At 55.0% G+C, this 23,908-nt stretch overlaps 1 protein-coding gene across 1 annotated transcript; it reads right to left on the reverse strand.

The window, feature by feature from the left end:
- Window positions 1–911: 911 nt before the first annotated feature.
- TRIM25 (tripartite motif containing 25) lies at window positions 912–20,002 on the reverse strand. The gene is made up of 9 exons (XM_062215648.1): window positions 19,321–20,002; window positions 16,355–16,450; window positions 14,000–14,233; window positions 11,694–11,865; window positions 10,125–10,190; window positions 9,351–9,374; window positions 8,636–8,740; window positions 8,452–8,550; window positions 912–5,977 (listed from the first exon to the last, which is right to left on the reverse strand). The coding sequence occupies exons 1-9, from the start codon at window positions 19,918–19,920 to the stop codon at window positions 5,454–5,456; spliced, it is 1,920 nt and encodes a 639-aa protein (XP_062071632.1). The 5' UTR covers window positions 19,921–20,002; the 3' UTR covers window positions 912–5,453.
- Window positions 20,003–23,908: the final 3,906 nt, after the last annotated feature.

Below are 23,908 nucleotides of genomic sequence, written 5' to 3' on the forward strand. Positions count from 1 at the left end.
TTCATTCATTCATTCCGGAACCAAGCCCCAGAACAGTGCCTCAAATGCAGATGCTAGCTCCCATCAGGACCCAGAGCTCTCGAGCCGCCCTCCCTGGCTGAACTCCCTGCATCCAGGGAGTGGTACAGCCAGCCCTGAAAGATTCCAGTCACCAGAATCCCCAGCTCATTCACTTCTCCAGTAAAGAACAGTATTGTCCCCGGGGGGTTCATATAGGGGACTTTCAGATCCGGAGCAGAAAATAACTACCACCTGTGTGTAGCTCCCGGCTGCATGTCCTATGTCCTAAGGCACGTATCACCCTGCTTCTTGTCGAGAAACTGCTTCTGCCGACAACCAGAGCATGAAACTGAAGGAATGTACAAGCCTTGGAGCCCTACACCAGAGCATTGAGCTCCTTCCTGAATTTCAAACACCCCACTCCTGTTTCCTTGTACCCTTCTGTAGACCCCAAACACCCCCCTTCAACACAGCAGCTCTCAAGACCCAGAGGTCTGCGACCCTCTCATCTGCCGAGGTAAAATGTTCTCTTCTCTTTACCCCCAAATCCAGTCCTCATTATATTGCTGGGGCACCAGCTTTTGGTGACAATTCCAAATTCCCCCTCCAAGAGCTTCTTTCATGGGATCCCTGCCATCACTCTCAGATCTGTTTCTTTAGAGCCTTTCTATATTTTACATATGGGATTGCCCCTACACACTACAGTGCAGGTAGGTGGTCACTCCCAGGTTAACAGCAGTTGGGGTTCCATCTGTCATTGATGATGCTATAGCATTTCAAGATCTCCTGGGAACAGGTGAGAAAATGCCTGGAAGGGCAGTACTAGTCAGTGCCTCCCTCCCACAGACCCCAGGGGACTTAGAAATCAGCTCCCCCCCTCCCCGCCCCCTGCATGTACACACATACACACACTCAGCTTGGCTTTCCTAAGAAGTCACAAGGGACCGTCCTGAACATTTCGTAAAAGTGTGTCCCACGACACTAACGGGGTGTCTGAACGGCTGGACTATCTGCCACAGACAGCCAGCTTCCCCCATCCTTTTTCACTGAATTTAGTTCAGAGATCAAAGTAGGGACAGCAAAAACAGGTCTTATTAAAGTATGTTCCAAGAAACAGAGAGAGCCAGCGACACCTTTTCTTCCCTGTCTGGGGCTTTTATTTCTAATGTATGAGGGGCTGGTGATGTGGCTGGGATGCTCTTGACTGGCATCGGTGACCAACATCCAGAAGCTGCCTCTCCTTGGGCTCTCTGTACAGGTGGCTACGAACTGAGCTTTTCCAGTCCAGCTGGGCTCCCATTTCATCAGGGTACTTTAACCACAAGTTAAAATGCAAAGTGGGGAGTGTCGGGTGGGTTCTGGCCAAGGGCAGGTCCTTGGTTTCAGCCCTGGAGGGAGGTCTTGTGCTCTCCCCCATCACTCGTGTCTAATTATCTGCCTGACAGTGACCATGAGGAGGGAACTGCTGCAGCAGAAGGTGGGGCCCAGAGAATAAAACCCCGAAGCTGAACGCTGGGGACCTCCCATGGGAGGGAACACCTCTGTGTGTGTGCATTCGCGGGGCTCCAGTTCAGAGCAGCAGGCTCAGGCCCACCACCACCCGTTGTGACACCAGTGCTGTGCCACTCACCCTGCAGAGCTAGGTCAGATGCCACTGGCCAAAGAACAGTCCCCAACGAGACTGCTCTTACTTCAGACGGCCCCTCTGGGGCCCAGGCCAGCTGCCTCTGCTACCAATCCCAGAGGCACCGCGCCCTCCCTCAGGTCATCATCTGCTAGGAGTCACAGGACACAGGACAGCACCGTACTCAGGAGGCCAGTTTTATTCCACAGGACACAAAAGTCTGGAACACAGAGCTTCTGTAGACCCTCGCAGAATCAGGGTCCGCCACCCTTCTAGCATCTCCACGTGTTCACAACAGCAAGCACCACGGAGCCCCCACGTCCTGGGATTTCACTGTGTAGGCAGGATTGATTGCATTGTTGCCTATGTGACTGAACTCAATCCCCTAGCCCCCTCCCAGAAGCCCTCCCTGGAGGTAGGAGAGGCTCGAAGCCCCAGCCTCTCATCACAGGTGGCTGGTGTTTCACAAACTCAGGGTATGGTCCAAGGGGCTCATGTTTAACAAAGGAACTCTTAGAGCCCAGGAAATCCCAAGGACTTAGTCTCCCTCAAGAACGAGGGACAAAGATCAGCCGCGTTCTTTCACAGACCTCAAAGCCACATCTCCTCCAACTCCTACCCTTGTTCAGACAGGTATAAAATCCACTAAACGGGGCCTGGGTTGTTTTTCTTCCCAATTTTCACTCCAGAAATTTTCAAACATTATGCAAGAGTAGAAAAAATACAAGGAGGGGCTAGGGCCATGTCTCACTTGGTTAATCCTCCACATGTGGCACCGGCATCCCATATGGGCGCTGGATTTTAGTCCCGGTTGCTCCTCTTCCAGTCCAACTCTCCACTGTGGCCTGGGAAGGCAGTGGAGGATGGCCCAAGTGCTTGGGCCCTGCACCTGCATGGGAGACCAGGAGGAAGCACCTGGCTCCTGGCTTCGGATCGGTGCAGCAACGGCCGTAGTGGCCATTTGGGGGCTGAACCAACGGAAGGAAGACCTTTCTGTCTCTCTGTCTCTCTCTCACTGTCTAACTCTGCCTGTCAAATAAAAAAAAGAAAAAACACAATGAACCTTTCCTTCCCATCACTGTCCCCTGACCCCCTGCATGTGCCTCACCTACCAGTCTGAGAAAACTTCGTGGGACGCTCCCCAGGGGGTGCTGCATCCATGGCCTGCGTCACGTGGACCAATCTGCAGCCCAGGGAGTGGCTGGGTGGGGCCCCTGGCCTTCTGATGCTCACCTGTTGTCCCCAGCATGATGGACAGGTAACACTTTCCACCTGCACTGTGATGCCAGAACGGGTGTCACACACTGCTTGGTTGCACTCAGGTCTTCTAAGGCCCAGCAGCCAACCTTGGCCCTGTCTCTAACTGTGATTATTTCCGTAAGAAAATCAATTCTAAATAAAATAAGCTCTAGAAATTATAGCTCAAATACTCCTGCTTCATTAAAATCCATAGTGAGAAGGGAAACGAGGCAAAAGAGAATATATCAGTATTATAGTCACAGATCACAGATCAACTTCAGAGTAATTATGGCAGGAATCATCGACCAACCAGTCTCGAATCAGACCTGCTATACTGGATCAGTCCCTAGTCCCAGGACAGTATCTTGTGTTTCCAGATATTTCTGGTACCAGGGTTTTGCCTTATGCTAGGAAGCGTCCACTCCCTGTCGAAATGACGAGAGTGGAACAGTGACTCTCGCGTGACTTACTCTGTGAGATGGGGACCCAGGTGGATTCAGTCCTCCAGCTCCAGGAGCCGAGGACCACGCAGAGGCCCTGCGAGGCCGGCCGAGGTAAGGTCTCCCCATTGCAGGCAGAACTTACAGCTCCAAAGCATTGTGCCCTGGGCTCAGCTTTGGTCTGCAGAAGGACCCCGGCTTTCCTAATCTGAGCTGCACGCTGGCCAGGGGAGAGTCAGCCCTGTTGCCTCCGTTTCTCTACGATCAGCCACAGCAGCAGCTGTGGATAAGAGCTCTGGCTTTCTACTCGAAGCCGGGCTGCTACCCAAGCATGAATGGGCCTCGACAGGGCTTTTGTTTCAGGACATCCATAAGGATGGACCCTTTTCAAACGCAGACAAGGATCAGCAAAGATCTTTTCTTCCAAGAAGCAATAGAAGAAAAAAACTTTCAGGGCTACGTATCAGCCATTGTAGGGATGTGTTCCCTACAAAGATTCTCTCTTCCAAGGAACTCAAAGTCCTTGTCGGGGAGACGACACAGACCAGACGTCTGTCAGGAACACCACGTGCTCTGAGCCCTGGGATTCCAACAAGAGGCTGGAGATGTGTCACATTTTCAAATATCCTCAAGAAAAGATCTGGGGTGTCTTCTTCCCCAGTGGTGACCTATTTGCATATCCTAAGAAGCCCGACCAGAGCCCTCCTCTTAGGAAAGCCCAGAACTGGACTCATGTCACCAGAGATTCAATTTCTCACTTGTCAGGATGGGAACGTGCATCCTGACAATGGCAGGCTCTGAGGAGCTTGAGAAAATTGCAGCAGTCCACTCACTCCTATCCCTTGACAGATGGGTCATTTTCACCGCACAGAAACTCTGCAGGGAAAACAGCCACCAGTTTGACCCTATTCGGCTCATTCCCTCCCTGGCCCGTGTCTTCCAGACCTCTATCCTGCTCAAAGGAGGAAGACAGAAGGGGCCAGGGCCGCAACAGGCCTCTGACTCATGCAAAGGCCAGCGCTGGGTTTGCAGTCTGTCACCAGGGAGGAGCAGGAATGTTGCTGTTTCCCACGGCGTCTGCAGCGAGGCCCTTTGGGCCACCACAGGCAAGTCACCGCAGTGGCCGTCCTAGTACGGTCCCTGTGGCAGCCACCCACAGCCTGTCTGCAGCAGCTGGGTGCTAGCCAAGGTGGGATCGACACCAGTCAGTCCAGTATCTACGGTCAGGGGTCGGGGGTTCTACTGCTTGGGAGAGGCGTCAGTGAGAAGGGGAGACACCGTGCCGAGAGCAAGGCTGCCTGTCCTGTGCTGACCCAGGCCAGGGCCACTCTTACTGGGCAGAGCGCCTCGCCCTAGGCTACAAGAAGCAAGGCTCAGTGAAGGTTGCAGGGCAGCAGCAAGACGCCTCTTGTAACATTTAGGAGTGGGTCATCTTGACTTTGAACCACGAATTCCAGACAGGCCTGACTCAGATCTTAGTTTGAAATCTTCATTCATAAGGTGTTGGTTCAATTGGGCATCTCAAAACCATCAGTGGGGTCCTGGGAGCAACAGCGTGAGCCATTTTCCAGTGAAGGAAGAGGCTACACTTCTCTGGGCAGCTCTGGTCTGGGAGGAGACCTGCTGTGGACGGTGTCCCTAGAACACAGACAATAACCAGGAGACCGGGCACCAACAGGAGCTACAGGGGGTACAGCACATCGGGAATCAACGAGTCTGGAACTGAAACTCTGAACAGTCATGAAAACACGAAGATCTGAACCCTACCCCAGAGATCCAAGAGCCACAGACCAAGGAGCCTGGGAAAGAGCCTGCAACAGACACAGACTTCTAAGAAGACAGGGGCACCATGACTCCTCCCCAGAGCTCGGCCCAGAGCCTGGAGAACAGCAGGAGCAGTAGGAAAGAGGTCACCATGCCCCAGGGGGTATAGGAGAAAGAAATCTCTCTTCACAACACAGGGACCCCCACCTCCTTCCCTGGCCAAATCCCTCCACATCCCACCTCCCCTCCCGCCCCCCAACTCCTCCGGTCCTTCCAGCCTTGGGGACTCTCTGGAAAGTTCTCTGAGGAGCATCCCCCATGCAGCATTTTCATCTGAGTCCTGGACGCCTCACAGGCAGTCAGCCAGAAGGTCCCCGGGCTGCCCACTAGAAGCAGATAGAGAGCGTGGCACCCGTGGAGAACACCCAGAAGGCTGGGTACACGGCTTCGGTAAAGTCCACCTTGAACTTATACAACAGGTGGACCTTCTCGGCAATGGCAAAGAAGATGACAAAGCCGTGGTCACAGTTGAGAAGCACGCCGACCTGCATGGCCTTGGTGGAGGGCAGAGTTTTCTCCACGTTGTCATGCCAGGCTGAGATCTTGGTGTTGAACCACTCCACACACCAGGAGGCACTGTTGCGACCAAGCCGGCTGTGGGGGCCCTGCCGTCCCATGCTGCCGTAGCAGACACCTACCCCACAGAAGTTGTTCTTCTGCAGCTTCACCTCCCAGTAGTGCACCCCTTTCTTGTAGCAGTGCAGGCCCAGCACCTGAGAGCAGTATGTGAACCGCTGGGGATGTGGCCGGTAGTTCTGAGACTCCTCAGCCACGGAAGCCACGGTATACTTCTCTGACAGAGCCACCTTGTTGTGGGCAGTGTTGTAGTCCAGGATGACTTTCGTAGAATCTGAGGAGACAGCACCCCAAGGAGTCAGTCACAAGGGGCCCAAGGTGCTCAGCTTTAGACCTTTCCCTGACTTCTACGATTTATTCGTTCATTTTTATCAGTCCATTCATCTTACCCACTCGTTCATCTATCTGTCCATTCATCCACATGTCCATCTACCTACTATCCATCCAACTAATCAATCATCCAATCATTTCACCCACTCATCATCTATCTGTCCATTCATTCACATATCCACCTACCTACCATCCATCCATCCAACCAACCATCCATCCATTTCAGCTGCCTGTCTACCCATCCATTCATCCATCCCTCCATCACTCATCTGCCCACCCACCCACTCACCCATTCTGTCCAACCAGCCGGTCATCTGCCCATCATTCTACCCAAATCTAGTGACTGAGCACCTGATTCCACATAACATGCACAACCATGAACCAGAGACAAGATGCCTGGCCTCATGGAGTGGACATTCCAACAAGCAAGGCAAATCCATCAATAACAGCAGCACCGTAAGACCCATCTGTGCTGAATGGTGGGCACACTGCAGTAGGGTCACAGAGACCCATTCACAACTGATTCCACTTGAGGGGTGGGAGAGTATGGGGACAGGCAGGCCGGGATCTGAACCACACCAAAGAAAGTGAGAAGAACCAGGCAGAGGAGGGAGAAAAGCTACTGCAACCCATGGTACAGTGAGGGCAGAGCCACGGAGTCACAGGATGGTGGGCACCTGCTGCTGGGTCACGGAGGGTTATGCAGTGGGAAACACAGACACAGGGGTAGGGGAAGAGAAACGGGGAAGGGAGAGAGGCCTGGACTTAACCGGTGGGAGCAAGGAGCCAACCACGATTTGTAAGCACACAAATGGCCTAAACATGTCCTTGGCTGGGACACTAGCCTGCCCACCCTACCCTTCCTGCCACTTTCAACAAGTTCCAGTGTTGTCCTCACACTCTGCTGCCTCCTGGGGACTCCCTGTCTCGGCCCCTCCCTTCACAGGCAATACAGAACCCAGGGGAGCCAGGCTGCAGGGCAAGGCAGACAGGGTCAATCTTAGGAACCTGGGAACTAGGAGCCCCTGCTGCTGGCTGGCTGGACGCAGTACTTTTCAATGGGGCCCGAGTTTCCCCAGGGGAGAAGTGAATGGGCTGGGAAAATGTTTGCTGAGGTCCTAAGCTGCTAGACTTCTACTTTCCCTGTTTACGTGGCCCTGCCACGGAGCACCTGAGGCTCTGAACAACTGATGGGGTGGCAGTTCCAGCCTAGCACTGGCTCTGGCCTCCCATGGGAGGGGAGCTCATCTTGGCCCTGAAGAAAGAACTCCAACCACTTCCAAATGGGACAGGGAGACGAGTGTGCAAAGGAGCCCCAGGAGGCAGTGACTGGAGGGGTCATTGGAACCCCGAGGGAGTGTGGTGGCTCTGGGGCTCCGGGGAGAGACTGTGACAAACAGGAGGAACGCCACTGGGAGGTCAAGGGAGACCAAAGTTTGGGATCAGGGCACAGAGGCCATGGATGAAGAGGCAGGGACAAAGCCTGCAGCAGGACGAGGACTTGACTTGGGGCTGTCACCTCAGCCACCCTTGGGCAGCCCTGAAGAGCACTGAGGCTGAGTTAGAGCCGGGCTGCGGCCCGGGGCAGGGATTTGGAAAAGCTCCCTGGGGGAGGGGTGCCAACAAGCATGGGCGTGAGCCGCAAGCTCCCCAACTTCCCTCGCAAGGGGCTGCGGGGCAATGAGCCAAACACCCAGCCTTCTGCGCTGGCCCCCCGGCCCCTGGCCTCGGAGGACCGGCCCGACAGAATCTGTATTTGTAATGAGTATTTGGGTAAAAGGGAGGTGGGAAACAGAGCTATGGCCAAGAAAGGTTTGTAGGGTGTGTTTCTGCGAAGAGAGGGAGATGCAAATGTGCCGTGCATAGGCAGGCTCCGCTGGGGGAGGGGAGAAGGGGACAGAGGGAGGGGCCCCACGGAGAGTGTGAGATTGTGCAGAGAGCAAGAACGGCAGCTCCAGGGTGGGGGCCTTGGGATGAGTTGAGGAAGGCGGTGAGAGGACAGTGAGTGGTGAAGGGTGCCCTCTGGGCATCTGAGTGTGCAGCACTGTGTGGGAGGGGACCGGTGGCTGGAAGGCTTTGGAATGGGGGCTGGGCTGGGTGATGGGGGAGGCAACAGGACTCCCAGGGCAGGGCTGCTGGCCCTGGGACCACGAATCACCCTCCCGCTCCTGCTCAGCAGTGCATGTCTCAGACTCAAAGAGGGGCCAGCGGGGTTCAGACAGGCTGGGCAGCAACAGGGAGACCGCAAGGACTGACCATGGACTCACAGCTGCCTAGGGAGGGAGGGGGGGAGGACGGAGGGACATAGAGAGGCAGGGGATTGGGGAGGGCAGTCACTGACCATGCAGGCCACTGGGACTGGGACAGAGCCAAGGGCCAGGAGCACGTGGACCCACGCCCCTCCCCCACACCACTCACACTCCAGGAGCTCGGGTCTGGACTTGTCCAAGAAGGCCTTCAGCTCGGTGGCCTTGACAGCTGCCGAGCTCGCTGCTGAGAGGGCAGCTTTGGCTGCAGCTGCAGAGGACACAGAGGGCTATGTTCAGGACAAAGTCCAAAGGGATACCCCCTGGCCCCTGGCCCCTGGCCCACAGTCACTCACCCTCTGCGTCAGCTGGCTTCAAACTCACAAATTGTCCTGGGGCTCCGAAGATGGGAATCTTGGCAGGTGGGCAAGGGGCAGGAGATGGAGGGACAGCGTCAGCTGCTGCAGGTGAGGGAGGAGACTCATGAGTGGGGGACGTGCCACACAGCAGCCAGGTGGCCTCGACTCCCTTCCAAGCCAACTATCACAAGCCCTGCCACACACACACCTGCATGGCCAGGGCCACACAGGACTACAGTCATCTGATTGTCCTTACTCAGTTTTGCTTGCCCTCACCTCCAACCTCAGGCCTGCCTGTGTTATAGAACAGAATCATAAAACCCAAATCCTCTTGAGGCAAGACAGAAAAGACAAAGGGGCTGGCGGGTTAAGCCACCGCTTGCGACACCGGCATCCCGTATCAGAGTGCCAGTTCAAGTCCAGGCTGCTCTGCTTCTAATTCAGCTTCCTACTAATGTGTCTGGGAAGGCAGTGGATGATAGCTTAAATACTTGAGTTCCTGCTACCCATGTGGTAGAACCAGATGAAGTTCCTGGCTCATGGCTTTGGCCTGGCCCGGCCCGGCCTGGCTGCTGCAGCATTTGGGGAGTGAACCAATAAGTGGAAGATCTCTGTCTGTCTGTGTTTCTCTCTCTCTCCCATTCTGTATCTCAAATAAATAAATTAATATTAAAAAGAAAGAAAGAAAAAGATGCAGACATGCACAACTTACAAGGGTTCTTGGGTTTCTTTTCATCTGAAAAAGAAAGTTTTAGAATTAAGAGGTTTAGGTACAACCCAATGACACTTTCAAAAAACCATAACATTCCTTTGCATGAATTTGACTCATGTTAATAAAGCTAGGTGGGGACAGAGCTGTGGCGCAGTAGGTTAAGCTACAGCATGTGGCACCAGCATCCCATCTGGGCACAGGTTTGAGTCCCGGCTGCTCCACTTCCAAACCAGCCCCCCACTAATGCGCCCGGGAAAGCAGCGCAAGATGATGGCCCAAGTGCTTAGGCCCCTGTACCCGCATAGGAGACATGGATGGATGTCCTGGCTCCTGGCTTCAGCGTGGCCCAGCACTGGCTGTCATGGCCATTTGGGGTGAACCAGCAGATGGAACATCTCCCTCTTTGGCACTGTGCCTTTTAAATAAGATGAATCTTAAAAAAAAAGACCCCACCCACCCCCATCCCCCATGCTCATAGGTTCATGGAAGCCGCACTCCCAGTAAGCCAGGGGGCTCCAGATCATTATTGCCCAAGTTTGACAGACAGAGCCCGAGGACCATCTTCCCACCCCAGTGCCTGCCCTGCCGGTGGGGGGCAGAAGCGGATGCCCCTCCACTCTAAAGCCAAAGCTTTCTCCAGTCAAGGTTGGGCTCCCTGTGGTGATGGAAGGAACTGTGCCCATCTGGAAGCAGCAGACCCCGCGAGTGTCTGAGCCAGGGCACAGGCCAGCCATGACCTTGCTGTAGCTATGGGGACACAGCAGGGCTACTTACATGACACCTTCTTCCCAGGGTGTGAGGGTTTGATCTTTCCCTGTGTTGGATGGTCTCCAGAGCCACCTGTGCCAGAGAAGAAAGCTCAGTAGACACGGCTCTTCCCCACCCGCCCTAGCAGCCTGTGTGCCAGGGCAGGCAGGCAGAGGGTTTGCAGGCAGCTGCTTCCACTGACTTTCCTCATCCAGTCACCAGCAAGGGACAGAAACAAAGGAAGAGCACGACCAGGTTAGCGTGTTCCTTCTTTTCTCTGGCTTAAGGTGCAGCTGGGGTCAAGCCTGATCGCCACCAGCATCCAGGTCTGTGACCTCGAGACCTCTCTAACTTTGGGGATGACACCCACGTGAGATGAAGGTGCCTGGGGTGGCATGGAGGTAGGGTCACTTCTGGTTCCCCCCACAGCAGCTGGAACCCCTACAAGTCACTCCCCCAGTGGAGCTGCACCACCACTTGTCTCAGAAGCCCTTCTGCAGGGACATTCAAGTGGCCAAGTTGAAGTCCAAGCCTACGCCCTGGATGACACATAAGGTTCTGTGTGAGGTGCTGTGGGACAGTGTTGAATGAGAAACAGACATAGCCCCTGCCCTCAGAGACCGCAAGCTGGCAGGGCAGACAGACAGCAATTCAAGGGAGAGTAAAAAGACGCATGTGCCTGAAAGCATGGTAAGACTGCAGGACCAAGCGTAAGGCGTGGCAGTGGTAGCAGGGATGTCAGCTGAGAAATGTGATGTCTGAACCGCGCTTCAAAGGGTGAGGAGTTAACGGTGCAGGTGGCAGAGTGTCAGGCTTCTGAGAAGTGGGAAGAGAGCACGTACCAAGGCCCTGTGGCAGGAAGCTTCGCATAGTGGAAGAACTGAATGCAGAGCGATGCATGGGGAGAGGATGGGGGCACCGTAGCATTGGAGAGACAGACAAGGCCTGACCTGGCTTGTAGGCCAAGGTCAAGGGTCTGGCAACCAACAGGAATGGAAAGCCTTTGAAAGGGGAAGAAGAGATAGGTCCCAGGAGGTGAGACCTGAATCCTGACAAGCTCCCTCTGGCTATAGCAGTAGACGCACAGAGACCATTAAGGAAGTTGCCACAGTCATGGGGTACAGGTGACGGCAGCAGACAGCAGGTGAGTGAGAGGGGCACTGGGACCAGTGGACTAACTTGGGAAAAATTAAAGAGGTGAGGCCTGCAATGGATGGACATGGGGGACAGGATGAGGGGGGCTGCTGAGGAGGAAGTCCAGGTTTTATGGGTTCTCAAACTCATCATTCCCTCACCAAACACACTGACAACCCTGAGTCTACTCAGAACCCGTGCAAGCTGGCTTCGGGGTCACAGACAGAGCCTGTCCTGGAAGTCCTATTACAACATCAAGCCTCATACCATGTTTCATGGCAACATCAATGTCAAGATAAAGCAAAGACTTCACCTGGCAAATGGAAGGCGACCCCTGGAATGCCAACCCCAAAGCTCTGGGTCACGTGTCCCCACCCCCACCCCTGCCCTGGCCAAAACACCGAGCAGCTCACCCCGGCTCAGAGTTCTGCAGGGGACAGCATCAGGGCTGCTAGGGGTTACCTGGGCCTGGGGCCTCCTTGGGCTTCTTCTCCTGGAGCTGCCTGGTAGCCCGCTTCAGCTCATTTTTGAGGTCCAAGGTGCCCTGGTAGACGCAATGTATCAGCTCATGATTCAGCTCCACGTTGGGGACGTACACTGGCTTCGTCACGATTCCTTGCAGTTTTGACGCTTTCTGGAAGAAGCCAGGGGATTAGTGCAGGCAGCTCCAGGGAGGCCAGTGCCTCGGGAAGAGTTTCCCTGGGCCTACGGTGCTAACTTCAGGCAGCCTACTCCAGCACAGGCCGGAAGTCACCCAAAGTTGAGGCGCCACTTTAAGATCCAGGAACCTGAAGCTGGAAGGAACCTCAGAGGTTTCTCATCTTATAGGTGGGGAAGCTGAGTTCTAGGCACGATAAGCGGTCTCCTGGGAAATCCACCATTTCCCGGCACTGACACGACTGGGAGTGAGGCTGTCTGGGCCTCAGGACCAAGCTCTTCCCACTCCTCTTGCTGGGTATGGAGAAGAGGCAGTGGTGGCCAGGGCCAGGTCTATCCTGCAACCTCTGAGAATGGACAGCGCCATCCAGCGGGTGCAGAGTTGGGCCAGGACACGTCCTGGGGGAAGGCAGCGCCTGACGGAAGGTCGCAAACTTTTAGACCAAACACGGCCACGCAGCATCAAGAGCCCTGGCTGTGGACTCAGAAACCTTCCCAGAGGTCGAGGCAGCGTCCTCGACAAACAGGTGTGAGCACTTGGGATGAAACCGAACGCCCTCCAGCCTGGGCTTCATGCACAGGGAGAGGCTCCCACCGCTCCTGTACTCTCCCCAGGACCTGCGCCTTTCAAGGGTGGTGGCAGGGAACCCAGATGCCCTACCAGGCCCACTGTGCTGGACACTAGAGACGTGAGGAGCAAGGGAACAGGATGGGTTACCATGGCAACAGACATGACACATTGCCACCAGTGCTCCAGGAGAGGCAGGGGGACATGCTCTGCAATATCCATCAAGGCAAGAAAAAAAGGATCCCAAGAAGACGGGGAAACCGGAGCTGGCCTTGGAAGGAGGACGTGGCGTCCAGGGACGAGGAGTCAAGCATGGCATTTCGCCCAGTGCCCACTCCATCTGGGAATGGTGATGCCCCCCCGTGGTCATGACACAGGACATGGGCTGGGAGAGCAGGTGGCAAGACACGAGGCTGCTGGCCAAGGCAAGATCTGGTCGCCAAGAACCTTGTGGGCCACATGAAGGGGGAGGGAGCCACGAAGGGCAGGGGCCTGGGGGCAGTGAAGAGGAAGGCAGGAAAGAGGCAGAGGATGGGGTGTGACGAAGGCAGGATTCTAAGACGGCCCCCAAGATCCCCGTTCCCTCTGGGGGACACACCCCATATAATCCTTGGTCTTTGAGGGGGAGCAGAGGGGGATGTGGCAGGATATCACTCCCATGATTGGGTTATAAGCAGAGGCAGGAATGTTACCAGTGTAACTGAGACCCCCCACTCAGGGGCCAGCATTGTGGCGCAGTGGGTTGATCACTGATTGTGAGGCCAGCCTCCCGTACTGGAATGCTGGTTCAAGTCCTGGGTCCTCTGCTTCCATCCAGCTTTCAGAGGGTGTTCCCAGGCAACAGAGTCTGGCCCGAGTGCGTGCGGCCCTGCTCCCCATGCAGGAGACCTGGAGGGAGTTCCTGGCTCCTGCCTTTGACCCGGCCTACACCTGGCTATTGTGGCCATTTGGGGAGAGAAACAACAGATGGAAGATCTGTCTTTCTCTGTGTATGTGTGTCTTCTTCTCTCTCTATCACGCTGCCTTTCAAATAAATAAATCTTTAAAAAGAAACAAACAACAAAAAGACCCCAAATCAGTTGACCTGGAGTTCATCCAAAGGGGGATTTTTCGGGTGAGCCAGACTTAATCAGGTAAAAGTCCTCAAAAGGGGGACCAGGCCTTCCTCGAGGGAGCAGCTCTCCTGCTAGCTTTGAAAGAAGGAAGCTACCAAGCTGGGAGAGGCCTTGGCTGACAGCCAGCAAGGAGGGGACGACCTCATTCCTTCAACCCTAAGGAAATGAATTCTACCAACAACGGCCACGCCATGTGTGCTCCCTCAGATGCTGGCGTCGTGAGCCCCTGCGCAGACGAAGACGTGCCCACACTCAGGGGCCAGGGAGCCACTGAGCAGCTCTTCTAAGCCCTGGGGCTGCGGTACGTTTTGAAGTCGTGTCGCAACCCAGCAAACTCAGAGATACTTCTGTTGACCTCTTCCAGCCCAACGGCGCCAGGCCCCACCGTATCGCTTCCAGACCCGGTGGTCCCGGGCCCTGCCACCCACCTCCAGAAACTCAAACTCGTCCCCTTCCTTGAGGCCGTCCTCGATCTTCTCCTTCAGGGCCTGGATCTCACTCTTCTTCTTGAGGAGCACCTGATGAATGGTGTCCAACTTGCCGTGCACTCTCTTCTCCTCTTCCTTTATCTTTCGAGTCGAGCTGGCCTCCGAGGCATCGATGAGAGCCTTGATTTCCAGGTATTCTTGTCGCAGCTGCTCTATCTTCCTGTTTGTAGCCTCCTAAGAGGGCCGAGGCAAGAGAAGAACCGTGAGATTGGCAAAAAAAAAAAAAAAAAGCTACAGCTTCCATCCCAAGGTGGGTGAGGCAGAGCACCAGAAACTCTGACTCGTGCCCTGTAGCAGTAGGAGCCAGCACAGCCACCCTGGGCAGCAACCAGGCAGTCTAGGAAATTCGGAGGCGTTTGTGTCCGATGCGCGGCGGCTGCGATCCCAGGAAAGCACTCTGGGAAAATGCGCAGACACCTGCCTCAGAGACACACACAAGAATGTTCAGAAGCGACACGCTTTGAAACAGCGAGAACCTGGGAACAACCCGGAAACCTGTCAGCAGAAGACTTGAAACTGAGAGCTATTCACAGGATGGAAAGCCAAATGGTTATGAGAATTAATCAACTGGGGCCATGCAGGAATAGAGCTCCAAGAGAGAAACACAACTTGAAGAAGACACAGACTTGGAGAAGCAGCTGTTCATGTAAAGCTGCGAAACAAACAGAAGGGCAGAATCAATTGCTACAGAATACATACGTGCACGATAACACGTAAAGAAATGCACGGAGGGGCCGAGAACTGAGCCTCGCAGCTGAAGTGCCAGTCAAGATGCCTGCATCCCACACCAGGGTGCCTGTGCTCCATTCCCAGCCCTTGAGACGTGGCTAGTCCAAATCAAGATGCATTAGCAGACGCCAGCGTTGTGGCGCAGCAGGTCAACCTGCAGCCCGAGACACAGGCATCCCATGTGGGTGCCGGTTCGAGTCCCAGCTCCCTGCTAATGCACCTGGGAAAGCAGTGGAAGATGGCCTGAGTGCTTGGGCACCTGCGCCACATGAGAGACTGTGATGAATTTCTCAGCTCCTGGCTCTCGCCTGGCCCAGCCCTGGCCCAGCCCTGGCCACTGTAGCTATTTGGGGAGTGAACCAGCAGATGACAGACCTCTCTGTCTCTCCCTCTCTCTGTCTGTAACTCTACCTCTCAAATAAATAAAAAATCTTAAAAAAAAAAAAAATACTTCTTTCCTATCTTTTTTCCTGTACTCCCTGCAATGGATCCAATGCTGCCTTCCCTCCCTATCCCCCGACACCTGCCTCCCAGCAAAGGGTCTTTGCAGATATAATTAAACTAAGGATCTCAACATGAGATCACCCTGATTACACTGGTGGGCCCTAAATCTAAAGACAGGTGTTTTGTTTTTATTTGACAGGTGTTTGGAGACACAAAGGGGAAGGAAGGGGAGACTGGAGCCATGCAGCCACGAAGCCATCAGCCTGAGGGGCTGGAGCTGGGAGAGGCAAAGATGGCGTCTCCGTCAGAGATGTCAGAGGCAGTGTGACCCCGCCCATGCTGTGACTGACCCCGCCCATGTTGTGATTTTGGACTTCCGGCCTCCAGAACTGTGAAACAATGAGTTTCATTTGTTTCAGTCGCCAAGGCTGTGGCAATTTGTTACAGCAGCCCCAGGAAACAACACTCTTTTTAGAGAAGACGAAACTCTAGTGGATATTGGTTTCCTGTTTTTCTCCTAATTCAGATCATAATCATTTCTTTATATTCCTACATTTTAGTTCTTTTTTTAAAATGCTTATTTATTTGAAAGGCATAATAACAGAGAGAGGGAAAGAGAAAGAGAGCAAGCAAGCTTCCATCCACTGGTTTACTCCCCAAGTGCCTGCAACAGCCAAGGCTGGGCCAGGCAGACACCAGGAGCCCAGAACTCTGGGTCTTCCATGAGGACAGCAGGGACCCAAGCACTTCAGCCAATACCTGCTGCCTCCCAGGGTGCACACCAGCAGAAACTGGATCAGAAGCAGGGGAGTCGGGACTCGAACCAGCACTCTGATATGGGACGCGGGTATCCCAAGCAGTGGTTTAACCACTGTACCACAGCAGCCACCCCCAGCTCAAGTTCTGAAGGTTCCCCCACGGTTGAGCCTGTGGGTGGTTTTCAACTTGGGTTTGCAAAGGGTCTCTCCTGAGCACACAGTGCTTTTGCTTGCTTTGCAAGTCTGGTGCTGAATTCTGATGCTTGTGAGCGCACCCAACACCAGCCTTGTCAAGTTCAGCGCTGCCCCTATCCTGCCTGGGGGCCCCAGGGCCGGGCTGGTAGACAAGGGCCTGGCCACTCACCTGCACACCCTGCTGCCTGGCTTGCACATCCTCTAGCGCTTTCGACGCCCCGTTGATCTGACTGTACATGATGGTGAGTTTGTACCTCAGCTTGTTCTGCAGAGAAAACACACAAGGGTGAGACAGCTCCTCGTCAGCCTTGCCCCCAACACCAGGTGCCATGCCCTGAGTCTGTCCCACAGGGGCTCGGCCACCCCATGTCTTACCTGGGTAGAGCTTTCTGAAGCAGTCCATCACCCTTTAGGGGGGCCGCACAGTAAGGAAGCTCAGAGAACAGGATGTGGGGTCAGACGGACCCAGCTCAAGTCCCAGTTTGCAGCTGTACCGCTCTCACCACCTCAGTTTCATTGGCCATAAAAGAGATACAACTGCTCCCACCCCATAGGGCTATCAGGAGGATTACCCGGAACAACGCACCTGCCCATACCTGGGACTTCACCAGGTAGGAAGTTAGAGATCAGCCCGTGTGTGTGTGTGTGTGTGTAGCCTAAAGTCAACAAAGCACCAGAGGAGGGAAGGGGGCAGCCTCCAGCAGCACGGGTCTCCACATTGCAAAGTCCTGTCCACAGCCCTGAGAACTCTGCAGGTGATCCCCGCCTGCCCTCCTGCCCAGCGCCAAGTGGGCTGCCCAGCCTGATGACACTGGGAAATAAAACCCTGGGAGGAACTGTACCTATTTCACCCAGCAAACTCTCTTTCCAGAAGAAGATGGGCGAGGGGAAGGAGACAGATGGGAAGAACTGGACCCCATTGCCTTACAAACCCCAGTCTTCATGTAAACTGGACATTCTCAGATTCCATCTGGAGAGGGGCCCATCTGCTCTGACAGATGCCCTACCTTGCTACCTACCTTACTTACCACTACTCTGTCTCACGTCTGAACTCTCTTGTACAAACTTTTATTCCACTCATTTCTGCTAGCATCTTCAGGCCTACCCATTTTACAGCTGACAACACCAAAGAGAGGAGAATAAAAAGGTGGCCACGCCGGCATGGAGGCAGAGCCACCCGGGACAGCTGCTTCGGTGATGGCTCAATCCTCCCACGGCCAACAACCAGAAAAGCAGACAGAAAACCGAAGGGGAAGGCAGGGGGGGATTGCTAAAAGAGAAGGGATTGTGGAACCACAATCCTGGAGATCCACAATCCTGGAGGAGAGCTGGGCGAGCCTTTGTCAGCTTCAGGGCGACAGGGGACAACATTCCAAGGCTCGCCTGGCCACCCTGTGGGCTGGGACCACCAACGTTAGGAAAAAGGTCGACACAGCCCACAGAGGCCAAAGTCCAGGCGTCAACAATGCAGCCCCCCAAACTCAGTGAAGCTCATTCAGAACTGCCTGGCCCCGGCTGCCTCCGGAAACAAAGGCACGTTACGCATCACCAGTCTCCCAGACTGCCAGACCTCTGCTCAGACGGAGCCGAGCGCTGCGGCACAGAAGTGGGGAGGGAAGTCACGGCCGCCGCTGTCGCGGCAGCTGGCATTTCTGACCTGCCGCGACTTCCACACCGCTTTCCACACGTTCATGTATTTACAGCGCAGAACAACGCCATGCGGTTGGAACAACCCAGCCTCCACAGAGGCAGGCACTGAGCCACGGGGCAATTAAGCGACTTGCCAGAGGCCACACTGCTGTTAACTGGCACAGCTCAAACCCTGGGATTAAAATGAACACACACAACCCAATCTGAGCATGCCAGAAATGTCTAGGAAAAACACATTTCCTTCCCTTCGCAAGCTGTATCAACACTCCCTGGCCCTCCCTTCTTCCTTGCTGCCTCTCCCACTCTACCTGAGCTATTCGGGACCCACCCTCACCTTAAATCTAGGACCCATGACGTGTCAGACTCAACCTCTGTGACACGGGCCCTCCTCCTGGCTTGGAACAGCGGCTGAGATAGCGTGTGGGCCACAGGCCACACCCAGCCAGATCACATGCCTCAAAGCCAGCTTCTAAACTCAGGGGAAAAGACCAGAGGAGCCCAGCTCAGACCCAGGGAAGCAAAGAAGGGCTGCGGCCAGATGGGAGCCAGGCCTATCCCCTGGGCCCGGCAGTCCTGCCACCCCACCCCCCAGGCTCAGGTCTCCTTTGGCAGCATGAGGCCAGGCCTTGTTCTTTGTCCTCCTGGATATGAAATGCAGTCAGACGCCGCCGGGGAGCTGGGACTGCATAAGCAAAGTGGGTGGATGACACCTTACCCCGCTCTGCTGTGAGTCCACAGAGGGCAGGTACGGTTTCCCCAAAACTACTGAAACCAGCACAGGTCTAGAAGGCCCTGAGCGACTCACCTAGTCCCTCCTCCTACCACCCAGGAGGACCCAGGAGGACCCAGGAGCAGGGCCAAAGCCCAGCTCAGTCACACCAGCACAGCGTGGGGTCACCTCCAGGGACTCTGCCCACCCTCCCAGGTCACTAGATGGAGGCTTGGGCCACTTGAGGATGTCCCCCGCTCTGGACTCCACAGACCTGGATAGGAGGCTGGTCCATGGGGAGAAACTGCAAATTGTGAGTCAGACCTACACCTGCTGGGCCACAATGCTTATGCCCCAGCTAAATTAACACCCACGGACCTCGGTTCACTCAACTACGAAACGAAACTGAGAATAATCACCTCCCAGGTGCCGCCAGAAATCCATGAGGGCAGAGAGGTGAGCTCCAGGGTTCCTATACGACGGCTCAAAACCCTCTCCCAAAGACCTAAGCAGATAAGTGCAGGTTTCAAGCAAGCCAGCTCTCCCGCAAGTATTCCCTCTGTTAAATGGGTTTATGGCTGGGGCACGGGCCATGAGCGGGGAGGGCTGCACAACCTCCCAGCTCTTTCCTGCTCTGTCGCTGGGGATACCCCTACTCCAACTCAGGCCCAGCGAGGCCTCCCTCCCCAGGGGATCCGGGGCATGGCGGCCTCTCTGCAGCGCCCAGCGGGCCCACGCTTCCCTCCCGCCCCCACCCCCCACCCCCGCCAGCCTACCTCCAGGTCAGCGCTGGCCTGACTCAGGGACATGGGCGAGCAGGTCTTGTGCTCTATCACGCAGACGTGACAGATGCACTCGCCGTGCTCCGGGCAGAAGAAGTCCCGCAGGCGGTTGTGCTGGGGACACTTGCGGCGCTGCAGGTCGCGCACGGGCGGCTGCAGCGGGTGGTCCCGGAAGGCGGGGCTGTCGAGGTGCGGCCGCAGGTGCTCCTGGCAGAAGGAGGCCGTGCACACGAAGCACGTCTTCACGGCGGGCTCCTTCAGGCAGTGGTCGCAGGCCACCTGGGCGACCGTGCTGGGGGCCGCGCTGCGCACGGGCGGCGTCCAGCCGTCGCCGGGCGCCCGGGCCTGGTCCTGCTCCACTATCGCGAGCCGCTCGACCACGGAGCACAGCACCGTGTTCTTGTGCAGCTGCGGGCGCACCTGGTAGCTGGTGCGGCACTGAGGACAGCGGAACGGCGGGCCCTGGACGGCCCATGTGTCGTCCAGGCACGAGCGGCAGAAGTTGTGGCCGCACGGGGTGGTGACCGGCTCCTTGAAGGGCTCCAGGCAGATGGAGCACGACAGCTCTTCGGCTAAGGGCAGCAGCTCCGCCATGGCGCTCCTGGGGACGGCACGGGATCCGGAGCGCCGAGCGACTGCCCAGAGGCTCCCGGGGAAACGAAACCTAGCCGGGGAAGGCGTTGCCCGCGCCTGCCAGGAAGTCGCTTGGGGGCGTGCACGGGGCGGGCCGCTCGCGGCCCCGGGAAGCCCGAGCTCGCCGAGGTCCCAGTCGCCCCCTAGCGGGAGGGTCGGAGAGCGGCGCGAAGGCGTGGGGTGGGCTCAGGCGCCCAGCACTGGAACTTCCCGCGCGCCCTTACGCCCACCTGTGGGTCGCTCTGCGGTGAGTGCCCGCGGGCTGGGGATCCTCGTGCCGTGCCGTCTGGCTCCCGCACAGCCTTGCGTCCACCATCAGGGTGGGGTCTCACTATTTCTTCCCGCCTTTCTGTGTCTGTCTCCCTTTCTGTCTCTCGCCTCCTTTCTCTCCTGTCTTCAGCTTTCTTGCCTCCTTTCCTTCTGAGAGATAGGGGCCGTTTAGCGAGTGGTGAAGACAACCGTGTCCCACGTTGGCGACCCTGGGCTCCACTCCTGGCTCTGGCTTTGGCTCCTGACTCCAGCTTCCTGGCAGTGCAGGCCCTGTTAGGCAGCGAGTGATGGTCCCTGCCACCCACGTGGAAGACCTGGCTGGGGTTCCCAGCTCCTGGTTCCAGCCCCTGTGGGTCATTCAGCATTTAATCAGCACACGGGAGCTCTTTTCTCTGTGCAAACAAGAGTTAGAAAGCACAAGTAAAAACAACAGTAGAACTGTTTAAATGAGACTGCCTTATTTTCTTCCCTATTATTCCACCTGTTACCCTCACCCAACTCTCCCCCTATGAACATGCAGTCCCTGGAGACTGGTGCCAGTGGCCACAGCTTCAGACTGGAACCGGATGACTTCCCTCTAGTGTACAATACAGCATGCTTTATTTGGAATTCCCATTCCTACTTGCCTGGGGCTTGGGGGAACCCAAACTTAACAAGTGTTTTGTCTCACACACACAGAACATTGGAACCTAAGCTCTTTTTTGGAACCTAAGCTCTTTTTTCCTGAAAATCGCTTTGTTAGACTTCTTTCCTTATTTTAGCTGTTTCCCACCTCCCTGGACCGGGCGCAGGAAATGTGGTTGCACAGGAAGCCGGAGGTGTTCTAGAGGGGATAGGACAGGGGGAGGAGACAGCTGGAGTTTGCCCTGGAGCCAGGTTGGAGCTGTCATCGCCATCGTGACTGATACTTAGGGTTTCCTGCCATGAGCTACACCAGTCTTGCTGTACCATCTTATAATCCAGACCAACCCTCCAGGCCAGTGTCAGTATGTCCAGCCTACAGACGAGGACCCCACGACCATCCCAGGCCTGGGACTCCAGCTCAGGACTGCTGAACTCAGCATTCCAACCCCTGGCTTCCCCGAAATCCCCCCCTTTGTTCTCTTTTTGTTTTGTTGTTGTTTGAAGGCAAAGGAGAAAGACAGAAGGAGGGGGGAGGCAGGAAGGGAAGAATGGAGAGGGTCCAGGAACAGAAAGCCATGCAGAGCCCTTTAACCAGTTATCATGAGGGAGGTGGCCGGGGACTCAGGCCGGAATGTGAAATGCACTTTCCCGGGGGAGAGGGCTAGAAGGGCTGCTTAGAAAATGGAGATGACCAGAGGGCCACACCTTACGCTCATGCGTCCATGCAGTGTTTATGGACACCTACCATGCAGCAGACCAGTGCTGAAGGAGGGCATGGGAGTCGGCCATTGGCCTGCCTTCTCATGCCGTGCCAGGAGCACCTTTTGGGTGGGGGCACCGTGGGCACGAATGAAGCACACGCAGCAGGAATGGGCACCACACATGTTAGCCCTTGCCACGGGCTTCCAGAGGGCCAGGGACTGCCCCTGGGCTGGAGGCTGTGCGATGATCAGGAACCCAGAACAGTGTCCTCAAGCCAAAGGTGACCCCGTTGGTCACAAGGGAGCTATGTGGCCCAGACTAGCACATGGCTGGCAGTGTTAGGCAGATTCCCACTGTGCTGGAGCTTGGGAGAGCAGAGTGATAAACCTCCTTTGCCTGCAGATACAATCTGCCTTTTATTCCCACCAGTACCACCCTCGTGGAATTGAAATTCAGACTGTGGCTGTGGCTCTAGCATCCAACTTTGAGTCCTCAGCCCCGTGGGAAGGTCATCGGTTCTTGCTCCTGTTTGAAGGACGGCCTGGGAAGTCTAAGTGACAGAGGACGTCCACTGTCCAGAGATGGGGAAGGGCCCGGGATGGAGGCCTCCTGACCTCAGGTGCTCCAGTGTGGGAAAGACCATGGTGTCCACCTCCCACACCATGAGCCTACTCTTAACCCTAAGTGTAGAGTCTAAGAGTTCTTACTTTCTCCATAATGGCTATGATTATATTTTATTGAGGTACTCTTGATTATTTAAGCATGTTTCTTTCTAGCAAGTGATCCTGTTTCTTCTATATTTGGATAATGTGATGAATAAGCAGGTAGAACATCAAACCAATCGTGCATTCCTGGAATAACCCCTGGTCCTGGTGTGTCACCATTTCCCACACTGCTGGATTGGATTTGCTGCTCTTTGGTTAAGGGCGGTTTCAGCTGCTCATGAGGGGCAGGGGTCTCTCATTTTCTTGCCTTTCTCAGGTTTTGCCATCAAGGTCATGCAGCCTTCAGAGAAATCATTTGGGAACTGTTCTTTCATTTACTGTCTCAGGGCGTGTGTGAATTTTGATCCTATTTCCTCCTTAAATGTTTGATAGAATGCACTGTTAAAAAACTGATGGCAGGAGTTTTTTCATGTGGAGGTTTAAAATTATTAATTCAATTTCTTTAACTCTTAAAGAAATATTCAGACTTTTTATGTCTTCTTGTGTCAGTTTTTGGCAAGTTGTGTTTTCAAGGAATTTGTCCCATTTCCTCTAAATTAGTGAGTTTATTGCCAGAAAGGTGTTTGTAATCAGACCATATCATCAGTTGCCCTTTTTAATTTTTTTTTTTTTTTTTTTTTGACAGGCAGAGTGGATAGTGAGAGAGAGAGACAGAGAGAAAGGTCTTCCTTTTTGCCGTTGGTTCACCCTCCAATGGCCGCTGCGGCTGGCGCTGCGCCGATCCCAAGGCAGGAGCCAGGTGCTTTTCCTGGTCTCCCATGGGGTGCAGGGCCCAAGGACTTGGGCCATCCTCCACTGCCTTCCCGGGCCATAGCAGAGAGCTGGCCTGGAAGAGGGGCAACCGGGATAGAATCCGGCGCCCCAACCAGGACTAGAACCCGGTGTGCTGGCGCCACAAGGCGGACGATTAGCCTGTTAAGCCACGGCGCTGGCCCAAATTTTTTAAGTTGAGAAGTAATTCATATCCCATAAACTCACCCCTTAGGGAGAGTGGACAACTCAGCATGTTTCAGTATATTCAGAAGGTTGTACAACCATCATTACTAAGTCCAGAACATTTACATCACCCCAAAGAAACTACCTACAAGCAACCACTCCCCATTCCCCCTGGGCCCCAGCCCCTGGAAGTGAGTAAACCACCTCTGTCAATATGTTCGTCTGCCTCTGGCTTACTTTGCGGAGCATGTTTCCAAGGTTCCTCCATGTTGTAACTTTTTTTTTTTTTTGTAATGGAGAACATTATTACTGCTCATAGTTTTGTTATTTATTTTTCTTTTTAAAAAGATTTATTTCCTTATTTCAAAGGCAGTGTTTGGGGCCGGCACTGTGGCTCAACGGATTAATGCCCTGGCCTGAAGTGCCAGCATCCCATACAGACGCCGGTTCAAGACCCAGCTGCTCCACTTCTGATCCAGCTCTCTGCTATGCCCTGGGAAAGCAGTGCATACATGGCCCAACTGCTTGGGCCCCTGCACCCATTTGGGAGACCAAGAGGAAGATCCTGGCTCCTGGCTTTGGATCAGTGCAGTTCTGGCTGTTGCAGCCAACTGGGGAGTGAACCATCAGATGGAAGACTTCTCTCTCTGCCTCTCCTCTCTCTGTGTAACTCTTTCAAATAAATAAATAAA

This window comes from Lepus europaeus, chromosome 18 (assembly GCF_033115175.1).
Source record: "Lepus europaeus isolate LE1 chromosome 18, mLepTim1.pri, whole genome shotgun sequence".
NCBI lineage: Eukaryota > Metazoa > Chordata > Mammalia > Lagomorpha > Leporidae > Lepus > Lepus europaeus.